This window comes from Alosa pseudoharengus, unplaced genomic scaffold (genome assembly GCF_046254945.1).
Source record: "Alosa pseudoharengus isolate Yale_2024_CS ecotype anadromous, Long Island Sound unplaced genomic scaffold, YU_APseudo_1.1 YU_APseudo_1.1_scf_1, whole genome shotgun sequence".
Lineage (NCBI taxonomy): Eukaryota > Metazoa > Chordata > Actinopteri > Clupeiformes > Clupeidae > Alosa > Alosa pseudoharengus.
In genome coordinates this window covers 13,950,881-13,965,453 of record NW_027468564.1, presented here as the reverse complement: position 1 = coordinate 13,965,453, position 14,573 = coordinate 13,950,881, and the positions used below count along the sequence as shown (strand labels likewise).

At 40.7% G+C, this 14,573-nt stretch overlaps 1 protein-coding gene across 1 annotated transcript in view; it reads right to left on the bottom strand.

The window, feature by feature from the left end:
- Positions 1–14,573, bottom strand: part of LOC143117102 (uncharacterized) — a 33,794-nt gene that overhangs the window by 17,032 nt on the left and 2,189 nt on the right. Inside the window, exons 2-3 of the mRNA XM_076278603.1 lie at positions 14,571–14,573; positions 10,037–10,199 (exon numbers count right to left, since the gene is read on the bottom strand). The exon at positions 14,571–14,573 is cut by the window's right edge and continues 18 nt beyond it. Coding sequence (XP_076134718.1) covers positions 10,037–10,199; positions 14,571–14,573 — 166 coding nt within the window. The remainder of the gene's footprint in view (positions 1–10,036; positions 10,200–14,570) is intronic.

Genomic DNA, 14,573 nt, shown 5'->3' with positions numbered 1-14,573 from the left:
GCACAAGTTAATAGTTTTTTCATCATAAATTAAATATTTGTTGTTTGCATAAAATCTGTATGTTAATGTTTTAACAAATCTATTAACTAATATTGTATTAATATATGTTAATAGTTGACTAAATATATTTTTGGCACTAATTAACAGTTATTTCTTACATCATTTAAATGTTAAATGTTTATTTACAAACTATATGCTAATATAAAAGTTAATGACATATTATTATTTATCTAGCTTTTCTGATTAGCTTTGTGGATAATTTATGGAATTTATGGTTTATGGCTTTATGGTCTTGTGGGGTGTATAAGGCATCCTACTGCCAGTGGTTGGTTGTGTGAGAGTTTGCACTCCTCTTCTTCCACTTCATCCTTATTGGATACCTCTGTGGTTGGCTGTCCTGTAATTGGTGACTCTCTGTCTAGTGTTTGAAAGTAGTGTACTCTTTGCCTTTGAAAGTACGATTTGGTTGCTGCTTGAATTTGGTGAAATTCAGGGGAGGGGGGTGTAACAGAGTTAGAAATGTAGTTTAGTGTTTGTATGTGATTTTCGTACTTGGAGGTTGGTATTTTCGCCGTAATTAAGCAGCTTTATTGAGATTGGTGTTTTGGAGCCCCCTTTGGAGAAACGCTATACTGCATCTCTGCTGCGTTTTGTCCTTGTATTGTTGCCATAGCCATTTAGAAGCGGTATGCTATGCTTTGCATTGCGGAGGTTGACTGGATAAAGCTCTCCCCACTTTGTTTTAATTTTGTAACTGTAAAATGCTGTTTAAGTTGAAAACTTTGATATACCACCTGTATTATGTTACTTTACATGTATTGTTAAGATTTGGGTGCAATTCTAGCAACTTAGAGAACGTTTATTAATGTTTTCATTATGACCACGAGTTCATACACACTGAGTCTAACGTGACTAGCTGTAAACTCCGCTAGCAACTTTCCATGCAGTTTCCATGTAGTTTAGCTTAGTGTGCATGGAAAGTGCAATTCAGTCTAGCAGGAAATTAATGTACATTTAGTTTAGCATTATGTTTATGCATTACTTCCGTATGGTCTACGTCTGTGAGTGTTTAGTGAGTCTCAGAATATTAATAAACTGTCGTTCTGTGCACCTGAACATTCCATGTCGCATGTCTCCCTTGCTAGTAGGGCTGACAGTGATGGTATACAGTAGGAATGATGCATGTAATATAGCCCATTCAACTACTTGTTGTTTTGTTTTAACTTTTCCTAAAGGAATAAATGTGATAAGCCAGTTTTGGTCTCAGTCCCTTCATCGTCTGACTAGTTATATATTACTAATATATTAATTAAGCTTAACCAACTTTATTATAAGGGTCCCCCATACTGATAGTTATATATATTACTAATATATTAATTAAGCTCAACCAACTTCATTATAAGGGGCCCCACGCTTATAGCTATATACTACTAATATATTAATTAAGCTTAACCAACTTTATTGCAAGCGGTTCAGGCGCCGACAACAGTGGCAGCATGTCAAGGTAGCTCCGTGTTTTTTTCTTGAATTTCCCCTTGGGGATCAATAAAGTATCTATCTATCTATCTATTGTAAGTGTCCTATGGAGAGCGGTTCATATTGGGATAGGCAGAAGCACAGTTTAATAACAATTAGTTAAATAATAATAAGTCATTACCTTTTCTATTAACATATAGTTTGCAAATAAACATTTAACATTTAAATGATGCAAGAAATAACTGTCAATTAGTGCCAAAAAGACATTTAGTTAACTATTAACAAATATTAATACAATATTAGTTCATAGATTTGCTAAAGTCACGTCAAGTCAAGTCAAGTCAAGTCACGTTTATTTATAAAGCACTTTAAAAACAACAGCAGCTGACCAAAGTGCTGGACAGGCAAAAAGTACGACTTGGTAGACAACAAAAAAAAAAAGACAACAAAAAGTGAGGATCACAATATTTACAGGCAAACAAACAAATAAATACATAAGACAATCAGACTGTGTTAAACGCCAGGGCATAAAAATGGGTTTTTAGGTGAGATTTAAAAACACTCAAGGAGGGAGCCAGGCGTATATGTTGGGGCAGCTCGTTCCAGAGCTTTGGTGCAATCACCGCAAAAGCCCGGTCCCCTCTGCTCTTTAGCCTAGAACGAGGCACAACCAGCCGGAGTTGGTCAGCAGACCTAGAAGCCTTAGAGGATGTCTGCACCTTCAGGAGATCTGCTATGTACAGTGGGGCCAGACCATGTAAAGATTTAAAAACAAATAAAATAACTTTAAAATGTATTCTAAAACGGACAGGGAGCCAGTGAAGGGCTGCAAGCACTGGTGTAATATGCTCACACCTTCGTGTTTTGGTTAGAAGGCGGGCTGCAGCGTTCTGAACAAGTTGAAGGCGGGACAAAGAGGAACAGCTAATGCCCACATATAGGGCGTTGCAGTAATCTAGGCGGGAAGAAATAAAAGCATGAATAGCAATCTCAACGTTTTTGAGGGATAAGAAAGGCTTAACCTTGGATAAAAGCCTTAACTGGAAGAAGCTAGATCTTACTACTGTGTTTATCTGTTTCTCCATTTTAAAATTACAGTCTAACATTACACCAAGGTTTTTTACAGTATCTTTAGTAAATGGCTCAAGGGGGCCTAAGTCACCTTGTGTGTCCCAAGCAGCACTGGGCCGAAAGACTATGACCTCAGTTTTATTTTCATTAAAATTTAAAAAATGTAAAGCCATCCAGGCTTTGATGTCCTCTAGACAAGCTAATAAAAGTTTAAAAGATTGGGGGTTGTTATGTTTCAGGGGCATGTAGATCTGTGTGTCATCCGCATAGCAGTGGAAGGAGATGTTATATTTTCTGAGGATGGATCCCAAGGGGAGCATGTTTATTGAGAACAGTATAGGCCCCAGAATAGACCCTTGAGGAACACCACAAGGAAGAGGCGAAGAGGGGGCAGACAGAGAAACTTCTGTCGGCTAGGTAGGATTTAAACCATTCTAGAGCAGTGCCTCTGATACCAACACAGTGCTCTAGACGGGAGATTAAAATATCATGATCAACAGTATCAAAAGCAGCGGTGAGATCAAGGAGGATGAGAATAGCAGAATCTCCAGAATCAGTGGCTAGCAGCAGATCATTAAAAACTTTCAGAAGGGCTGACTCCGTACTGTGGAGGGCTTTAAAACCAGATTGCAGAGGTTCCATAATACCATGTGTATCAAGAAAAGACTGTATTTGTTGAAGCACAAGTTTTTCCAGAACTTTAGATAAGAACGGGAGTTTTGAGATAGGTCTGTAGTTAGATAGGATTGAAGTGTCTAGATTGGGTTTTTTAAGCAACGGCTGCACAACGGCATGTTTGAAGCTATTTGGCACACCTGAGGCAAGGCTACAGTTCATAATCGTTAATATGTGGGGACCTGTGGTCTCAATTGTCTGAGCGATGAGAAGAGGAGGAACAATGTCAGTTAGACCAGATGAGATTTTCATTCGCCCTATGGTTTTGCTTAGGTTAGCAAATGATATAGGCTCGAAATGACTGAAACTCACAGGGCAGGTGACAGAGATAGAAGGGTCAAAGGAGGGGGGGGTTATCTGAGCTCTGATGTTGGAGATTTTGGAAACAAAGTACTGCAGAAATTGTTCACTACTCACTGAAGAGGTGTCTAACTCAACAGGATGGTGTTTATTGAGAGCAGTGTTTATAGTATTAAAAAGAATATGTGGTTTGCCCTGATTGCGCAGAACAATATCAGAGAAATATTTTGTTTTTTCAGATTTAACAGTTTTTTGGTATTTGAGCCACGTTTCCTTTAAAATAATAAAAGATACATGCAGCTTGTCCTTTTTCCACTTGCGTTCAGCCCTTCGACACTCTCGCCTGATTGAGCGGGAAGTGTCAGTCACCCAAGGTTCTTTTTTGGCTTTCGGGCGCAGTGTTTTAAAAGGTGCAACACAGTCCAGAATGTTAGAGCAGGTAGAATAAAAAGAGGATGTCAATTGTTCAGTATCCGGACAGACAGAAGATTGAGCCTCAGCAGCATTTTTAAACAACAGTGGGGTTGATAGTCCGACGCCGGCGCGCAGGAGCGCTGGGTTTAGCAGTATGGCCATACAAAGGGATTTCAAAGAGCACAGGCATATGATCAGAAAATACAGCGTCATGGACCTTAACGTTTTGCACAGGAAGCCCGTAGGATAATACCAGATCTAACGTGTGACCCAGTATTTGAGTGGGACCAGACACAGACTGAACAAGATTAAAAGAGTCAATGATATTGAGAAAATCTTTTGACAGTGGTTTGGAGGGGCAACAGACATGAATGTTAAAATCTCCAACAATTAAAACACGATCAAATTTTGCCATGATCCCAGACAGAAAGTGAGAGAAGTCCTGAATAAAGTCCTTATTATATTTCGGGGGACGGTATATCACGGCACATAAGACTGGTTGCGGGGGATCCAACTCAAACATAATCAGTTCAAAACTGGAGTATTGGGCCTCTAGTAACTGCTTGGACTTAAAACAGTTTTTAAAAACAGATGCTAAGCCACCACCGCGACCGATTGTTCTCGGTGAGTTTAGGTATGAGCAATCCAGCGGTAAAAGTTCTGCGAAAGGGCTCAACTCACCAGGTCTTAACCAGGTTTCAGTCAGAGACAACAGATCCAACTTTTGAGTTTTGAAGAAGTCATTCAAGATAAATGTCTTATTCCCAAGCGATCGTGTGTTCACAAGTGCAATCCTGAGAAACGCCGGCTCACTCTCCTTCCGGGGTGCCCGATCTACCGGCCGAAGACTTTGCAGGTTCACCCCTCCCCTGCGGAGGTGGGGTGGCCGAGCGCGTTTGGTGCGGAGCTCCTCCAGTGGCGCGATCACAGGCCTCACCCAGGTGTACGCCGGTTCGAGGGAACGCCAGGACACAAAACGGCTGCAAGCAGAAGAACCATCCGGAAGAACCCGACGTTTAGATCCCAGGGATAGCAACAGTTGGAGCTTCACCTTCACCAGGAGACTGCTGCGCTTACCACGGCGTTTGCGCCTCCGGTTTCGCCTTGTGACAGGAGCGCGGCGTAGCCAAGCGGGAATCTCCGATAGCAGTGGAGGGGGAGGAAAGTTGTTTCCATCAACACTTGATACGAAGTTTTGATAACACAGGCGGATGTTGAATAGTGACTGTCTATCATAGATCTGTAGACAGCTGACTTTGCCGGTAACAAGTGTCAGAAACAGGACAAACACAGACAAGAGGGCTGACAGCAGCGGACGGCAAGCCACACACACCGGCACCATCACGCAGCACTGCAGCACTGCCACGTCAAAGACCCTTAACATTAACATACAGATTTTATGCAAACAACTAATATTTAATTAATGATTAAAAACTATTAACTTGTGCCAAATAGATATGTTAGTAACAATTAACAAATATTAACAAAGGGTTAGGTAATTACTAGTTTGCTATTTATTATGGCACCTTATTATGGAGTGTTACCCACTTGGGTAGTAGGGTCAGATTTGAAACCAAGAATGGGTAGAGCTGTAACTAAGACAAGTAAGAGACTCTTGAGGTCAGGACTGAAACTATGGCAACCAGGCCCGTCGCTAGAAGGCAAGCAAACCAAGCAATTGCTTGGGGCCCCACGACTGGTTAAAAATAAAATGCAACGACAAACTGTGAGCGCCCCTTTGATAGTCAATGCAGTAAAGTGCAACGACACTGTTACCGGCAATACCGGGATCCCCCTCAAGGGGGCCCCTCTCAGTAGTCACTGACAGCAGCCAGCCAGCCAGGTTTGTGGTCTCTGCTGCTGCCGCGAAAATATAAAACAGGCAGTCATGATGAAGCTGAGTTATGCGTCCGGAAGCCAGAAAAGAAAGAAGAGAAAGGAAGAGGATGACAAGAAAAAACAAGATAGTGGTAAGTGATAAATTACACTGGATAAAATAGCTCTACTTGTCTTGTACAAATGGTGTAATGTCGCAGCAGGAAGGCTAGCCTAGCAAAAAATGTTTATGTTAACTACCTGCCTGACAGCCCATGCTGCTTGTACCCAGTGACGGACTGGGCGGTCTGGCATTTGGGCAGATGCCAGAGGGGCCGCGGCCTCTCGTGGACTGTTTGGGCCCACTATCAAGCATCAATAGTGTTAGATGGCTTCAAATCAGCCATTTATCTCTAACTCCCTTATCCTCCTTCAAAGGGGAAAACTGATCAGTATTTATACCAGATATGAGTCTCTATACTACAGTCATGGTGACCCTCAATATTTACATCAGTCTACATTCTTTTGTAACCTTATTCAATTAAATGATTAAAAAGTGCATTGTTTGAATTTGGAATACAATAAATATGCCTGTATCTTTTATTTTATTATTGGTTTACAAAAGTTAGGCTACATGATGAAGCAGTGACTTCTGGGAATTTCAAAACCGAATGCCTCTACTTCCTTCGGCACGGGGAATTGTATGCCGATCTAGCATGCCTTGATCCTCGGAATTTTCCCTTTATAAAAGCGAATAAACTGCCCCCAAATGCACTTCGAAATATAAGAGAACGTCTGCTTAAATTCAGTGAAGGTGCTACGGTTGAAAATCTACAGTCGGAATTGACACATCTTGCCACGCACTGGGACAGCCTGAAAAAGTCTCCTCTAAACGAGTATACAGTCAAAGCGTCGGGCTTTGATGATGCCGCTGAGATATAGGAAGATACAGAAATAAACCGGGTGAGCAAGAAATGTGCTACCTGCAAGAATTGTGCAATCTGTTGCTATTTCCTTCTCCAGCAGTTAAACCTCTTTACCGTGCCTACAACTATAGGGCCTATATGGTTAGCATATGAATTCCTACTAGCACTGTCATGTACTCAAGTGGCATGCAAACAGAGTTCTTAAATTCATCAAGAATCGCCTAAGGACACGATTGTCACAGGATAATTTGGAGGCCTTTATGCTGATGGCGACAGAGAAAGAGGTTCTAATGAACTTGGATGATGATGACGTGATAGACAGGGTTGGGGAGAAGAGTAAGCTCCTTCGCACCTTGTTAACTGCATGACGTTAATTAAGACACGTTTGTGGAGCGGCTGCTCTGATGATCTATACATGGGTTTCCCGTTTACCAACAAAATTACATTCGCGGGCAGCCGTGGGGCAGACGCTTGGTGGCCGTCCACAACGTTATAAACTTGACCTAAATAGTCGGCTGCTGTAAGCTACAATCGGAATTTTTTGTATACCCTGTTGTCTCAATGATAATAACATCTCATTTCAGGCTATATTTCAGAGTTTGCCGTTCATTTGCATTAACATCGTATTTTGTCATTTTTGGCGAAGACATGCATTCCTTTAGGGCAGGGGTGTCAAACATACGGCCCGCGGGCCGGATGCGGCCCGCTAGATGGTTTAATCCGGCCCAGACTTGTAGAGAATACATTTCTGACGATGTCAAAAAAAAAAATCTCTAGCCCATTCCTGTGAGGAGTTATGAATTTTCAAAGAAATAACCGAAATGCTCAATTCAGCCGCTGGGCGCAGCCAAAAAACTTGACTGGTCCTGTGCTGTCAGTTTGGCTACATTGTCGGGAGAAAAGCAGGCGTTGCGACAAAATTCAGAGACAAAGTGCAGCCTGCAAACGGAGGACAAGATGTTTGGGCATTTTATTGTATTTTGCACCAGGAAGTGTTGTGTTGTAAAACACTAAACTTGGATCATGTTAAAGTGTGGTTGTGCAAACTGTAAATTTAATCAGGTCGCGAGGTCTGACTCACCGTCAGTTTGACTGTTTTCTTAGCTGTAGTACGGTGGTTAAGCCGAGGTGCCGTACTCAAGCGTTTCTTTGAACTACGAGAGGAAATTGGACAGTTCTTGGAGAAAAAAGGCAGACCAGTAGCAATTTAAATGCCCGGAATGGGTGCAGGATCTGGCCTTTATGGTGGATAGCCTATTACACAGCACCGCCACCTAGCCTACAAAATTATTTAATCTGATTTAACCTAATCGTATCAGTTGATCGTATTGCTCATGCACTGCTAACTTATGTTTGTTAAATTCATTTGATTTTTCATACATTTGCACATTTACATTTTTAAGCAGGATGTTAACTTTCTTCATAGCTCCCACTTGAGTTTAGTGTGGTGAGTTGGTTCAGGTGGTCAGATGTAAAAATGTAGGCCTATCCACTCAACTATAAAAATAAACCAGTTGTTTATGAGAGTGAAATGCATTTTATTTCAATTTCATTGGCCTCTCTTAATAAATGTGTAATAATCTAATATATCCCTTGTCATTATGTAGGCTACAAATGTAGGCTGAAGGGTAAAGCATAGCCTACTGAAAAAAACTAAGCTGGAGATTTGGAGTTGTCAAAGGATGTTTTGCAATTATTTCACTGGTCCGGCCCACTTGCGCACTCATGTTTTCGTGACGTTGCATAGAAATCCATGTATTCTAGGCTATTCTTTTTTCATTTTCATATTTCATATTGCATTCATTTTTTTGGAGTTGTGCATTGATATATCCATGTTCTTGGTTCAGTCTTTATGCATATTAAAGTTAGAGTTCATGACCAATGGGGCTACAAACGTGTTATGTCCGTGCATGTGAAGTTATATCTGTGTGTTTCGAGCACATGCATGCGCGTGCATGCGTGTCCCCGTGTGGGCCGCTGGTTGGTGAAAATGCCAGGGCCGTTTTTTAATCCCAGTCCGTCACTGCTTGTAACAAACTAGAACAGTTAGCGCAACTTTTTTTTCCGAACGGACGGAATATGGTTACATACTGTAATATGTTTATTAACAGGATAAGGAAGACGCAGATCTGTTCCAGAATCACTGTTTATCGTATATAATGACATAACATTGCTATAGCTTTGTAATAGGTTTTAATGAAAGTGGCATAGCTTCTCTGCTATACTAACTATTCGACCGTGATAATTAATCTATTTACCAAATGGGGGTTAGGAAAACCACACAATAAATCCCGTGCATCAAAGCAGACTGGAACATTCATGTCTAGTAGTATTCATGCACGCCAGCTGTTTACTGTCTTTAAAGCACCAGGTGCGTCTGTCTAATTCTCAAACAGCAGAATGCTTAAATGCTATGTTAAGCTACAAGTAGGCCTAGGTCAATGTATAACATTAGCTTGGGATGTTTTTACAGTAAGCATTGGTAGTTGTGAAAGCAGCTGCATCCCTTCTAAATATCAAAATATGGAAATGCTAACATGTCTTTTCTTTCTCCCTCAAGGTGCTTTGCTTAAATTTCTCAGCCCTCAGGCTCTTCCTAAGGATACCTCCACTGATGAAGATGGCCTGAAAGGTTAATTTTGTGTGTGTGTGTGTGTGTGTGTACTTGTATTTATGTTGGATTTTCAAATTGCTATACAACCTGCACTCTTTATAGTTTGAACAATGCATCCTTTTTCTGCATAAGATGGCAGTGTTTTATTTTCTCACTTTGTGAGAACTGAAAAATGTTAATGTGAGTGTGTGTGTATGTGTGTGTGTGTGTGTTTAAGTATGTTGGATTTAGTTACTGTGCACTTTTTTACATTTATATTGGATTTTATGGTACGGTGGTATTTTTTGCAAATGTTCAAATGTTCAAAACTAATGCACAGTATATATATATATGCAACTGCAGTATTGCACTGTCAAAATGTAGTATTTATATAAACTGTGGGTGAACTTAAACTGTATGGCTATGCGGTGGATCCTGTAGGCTTTGCGTGCGGTGGGGGGGGGTGCCTCCATGTCCATTTTGCTTGGGGCCCCCAAATTCCTTGAAACGGCCCTGATGGCATCAGTTACTCCACTGAGGTCAGAGTGGATATAAAGGTTGAGGACAATGAAATGTCATGAATATTTATGTTTTTGTATATTAATTAATTTATCTAACAATATCCGCTCATATTTTTCCAGTCAGTCAATCACACAGCTAATGATTGATAACGATACACCGGTTAGTGTCCCTGTTCTTAAAGTTCAGCCTTCTTTCTTTTATCATCAGGTATTGTACGTATTGAGGACCCATTAACAGTTCTTACCTGCTAAAGCAATGAGCTGCCGTTAAGATCCACTCATTGTTGATGAGAGAGCCTCCACAGAAATGGCTGCCTGACTGCTGAAGACTGGCCTGCCAGGGCCAATTTCCTGCAGGAGCATCATGGCCTCCAACTATCCTGGTGTTGAGTGTAGGTCTACCACACACTGGGGAAGAGGATGTCACAGATATTACCAAAGACTGCATTCACACAAAGCACAAAACACAGTGCTCATATCGATACTCATGAAACTGCAGTTTTGACACTTGAAGTACTGCACTTATTTTCTCTAAGGGGCTAACCTCTTGAACTTGTTAATCTTATTCACCTCTTTGCTAGGGCTCCAATTTGTTAGCTTATTTGCTTGTGCTCTGATTATGTTAGCCCCTGTGCTAGCACCCTTATAGGTTAGCCCCTTTAATTCCAAACAGATATCATAGCCTTATTGCTAGCACTAACAGTTTTACAGCCAAAATGTCTGGATGAGATCAGGAAATGACCCAGTAGGAAAGAGAGATGGGATGAGATCAGGAAATGACCCAGTGGGAAAGAGACATGGGATGAGATCAGGAAATGACCCAGGAAATGACCCAAGGTCGGACTCAAACACGGGTCCCTGTGGGGTCGTGGACCTGAATGTGCTCTTGGGCGCTGTAGCCAGTTTTGCCACTGTGCGCCCTCCAGGACTGTGTAGGAACTATGTGAGACTGTGTAGGAACTATGTGAGACAGTGTAGGAAATTGTTGGTGTAAGCTGGTCAAAGGCAGTGTTGGGAATGTTACTTTAAAAAAGTAATTAGTTATAGTTACTCACTACTTGTTCCAAAAAGTAACTGAGTTAGTAACTGAATTACTCTATGATAAGAGTAACTCGTTACCAGGGAAAGTAACTATTTGCGTTACTGTTAAAAAAAAAGTTGTTATATGTCAAAGAATTTGGATTTTTTTGAGCAGTTTTGAAAAGCCAGTTGAAATTAGTAGAAACAGACAGGTGTTTGTAGGCTACATAACTTTCGATATTTATTAGATAGATAGATAGATAGATAGATAGATACTTTATTGATCCCCAAGGGGAAATTGTACATCGACAGACTTACGGTTGACTTCAGCCTGTGTCATAGGTTTTTGTTGTGAGGCAGAAAGATCTAGCTTTTGCTGCTTGGAGGACATTGCTCCGAGTCCTTCTTTGGTCCGTGTACCTTCCGTTCATTTGATTTTCAAATTCGAAACGAAAATTGAAAATCGAAAAACGACCTTATATCTGTATTTTTTAAAACCAAAATTGGAAATTCCCTCGTGTTTTTGTTTTGGATATTAAACTTTGTATCCCCACGACCGAAATCCAAAATACGCACAACAATAATGTGAAATTGGCACTTTCCTCAATTTTTCATTTGGCCTATCCCCGCTAGGCTGTCCTACATTGAAACCTATGACGTTTTAATTAGAGACATGTTTGTAAACAAGCTAACTTACGCAGAAATGTCAGCTAGCCTAGCCTACGTTGTATCAACTAGGAGCAAGGGGAGTGGAAGCCTTGAACGCAGAGCTGGAAAAAATCTGACAACAATTCACTGCATGAGGCACGGAAATAATGCATTTGGGCAAAGGGGTAAAGGAGAATAGTAATGGAGAAAGAATCGAGAATAAGCTGTCCTTGCATTGGGGGGGGGGGGGGGGGGGGGGGTTCGCACGTGATAAGGCCTAAGGAAGCATATAGTAGCCAGCTGACCAAGGACGTAGGCTATTTGGTTATGGTTATGATAATGGTATTTCGCAGATGCTTCTGTTCAAAATGACATAGGCTTACAACTAATTTATATTTATATTCATATTGTAACAACTGAGGCAACAAGGTTAAAATCAGTAGCCTACATTTATTGGGTCAGGAGCGGGGAACACAGACAGGTCAAAACATCATTATAGAACAAACAAGGCTAGTCACTAACACATGCACAATACACGAACGGGTAGTCACACACAACACACATGAATAAACACATGAGGTACAACCATATTGTAGACTGTATATATATACAGTCTATGGGTACAACCAAGGGAAGACTACACATGCTAACACACCACAAGGTAAATGCAAATTGTTGGTGTAAGCTGGTCAAAGGCAGTGTTGGGAATGTTACTTTAAAAAAGTAATTAGTTATAGTTACTCACTAACTGCAAATACAATAGGCCTACTAAAACCGATATATCACATTCCAACATGCACATATGCATGTGCACGAGTCAAACGCACCGACGTTAGATTTTTATTTTTTTTGCAGTTTAAACTGTTAAGCTAAGCCTATACCTACAAAACATAGGCAAATAAATGCATGATGTCGATTGTCTTTTCAGTGACATTTCCCCTCTTTCTTCGAAGGGTGCACGCAACCTTAATCCCATCCCTAGCACACCTGGGACATAAATTAGGCCTACATATCGATCAAAATGAGAAGCTTGGAATGTTCTGGCGATTTTTTTTCTATGTGCAGATCACTGTCCTTCAACATCACCATCTTGCTCCCTTTGATTAACATATAGGCTAGCAATTATCCATTCGGGCAGTGGCAAAAAAATGCTGTCAGCATGCAGTAGTGAATGTGGAGTTCCTGTTTTCATTTTTAACTTGAATAATGACTAATTGAAATTACAATATTGAAATTCAAACCCTCATTGTATATTTGATTATTTTTTCCACAAAATGCTTCAATATTTGTGTTTTATTTTTCTCTGGGAAGTACTGTTTTAGGTAAAGGTCTTCAAATCCGTTTTTTGATCACTGTTTCAACCTTGAAAATCAAATGAACAGAAGGTACACGGACCTTCTTTGCTAGTGGATGGCGAGCTATCATCTCTGGTGGAGGGGGGCTATCGGTGTTTTTGGCCACTAGCGTGTGTGAGATGCCTCATTAAATTAGAGCTGCTTACAACGGATGTCGACAAAGTCTTCGCTCCTGGACATAATGTACACATTACATGCACGTTCTTGCCTTTGACCACAATGAATTTGAGGTAGTGCTTATATCTCCACCTTGAAAATGCCAACTTTTCATCGGATTGCTCCTGACCTCTGCTGTTTCATCGAATCTCTACTTTAGCTGTTGCGTGTGTGTGGCGCGTGTGCTGGCAAGTGTGTAAAAACACTGGCTCTGATTGGCTATCATGAAACATGACTCTGCCTTAGCCAATCCTAATCGCTTACGTCGTTATTAACCCACCTCCTCACTAGCTGTGAGCCAGGGGTGCGTTCGGATTACACAGTTTATTCAATCAATGCAAAGTAAGTAACGCACCGCATTTAACGTCCAGTAACGTTAACGGCGTTGTAACGTTGTAAAAAGTAATTAATTAGATTACTCCGTTATTGACAAATTAACGCTGTTAGTAACGCCGTTATACTTAAACGCCGTTACTCCCAACACTGGTCAAAGGTCAGGTCAAAGTTCAAGTCAAAGGTCAGGTCAAAGGTCAGTCACTGAGAGGGCCAGAGGAGCAGGATTTCTGGACTTAAAGGGGACTTAGCAACAATGTCACCTTAAAGGAGAACTTGGCAACTATTTGAACTTAAAGGGGAACTTGGCAACTATTTCAACTTAATAAACCTGTTAAGAAATCATTTGAATGGTTAAATGACTTGTTAAATGGTTAAATGAATTTCCCCGCTCCCCCTAGTGTCCCCAGGTGGGAAAACAACCTTGCAACATTGGGACTAATCCGTCCGCTAAGAGAAGTGAGAAACAAGAAACTCGTTGTAAATCTTGTTTCTTACCTTGTAACATCCACTGCTAAACTTATGTTTACCGTTTTGCTAGCTTGTAAGCAAATCCATGTGCTTTATTGTTACTTTTTTCCACAGTTTGAAATAGCATAATGCACAACTTCTCCAGCAGAGGGGAAATATAGCTTATCCTACCAAGGTGGGCTTTAAAGAAACACCAATAAACTTTCCCTCTGTCGCACGCACGCTATTTGTTTATCCAGCACCGGCTTTGCAAATAATGATGTCCACAGACAAGGTAGAATATTTTGCATGACTTATAAAAGTACGATGTATTGCGACATCAGATGCAAGTCAAATTTGTCGTTTTTTATGTCTCATTCCATTGAACTACAGATCTGGCTAACTTACATAGTGCGGTAATAGCCGATAGAGGGCCGCGAAGCGAATGCAGAATTGCCGTTCACCCTGTTACGAGTTGATGAACCACTGAAACAATTTTGGAAACATTATTTTAAGGTACAAAAAACTCTTTGGTGTTGCTTTAAGAATTAAAAATATGTAGATGATGTTTTTAAAGTTAATCAGGGAGGAAGTAAGCGAGGTAGGTGAACACACACACACACACACAGACATGATTGCACAAATACACGAATAAACAAAGCACGCATATACACGCATAATGCACAGATGTACAAATACCCAAAATTATTTTTATGTTATGTATAAGTATGTTATCAAGACATACTTGCCTACAGGTTGATAAAGAGCAGTGAGAAGTTAGGGTGATCAGATAAACCTTTTGACCTTTTTTACTCACCAT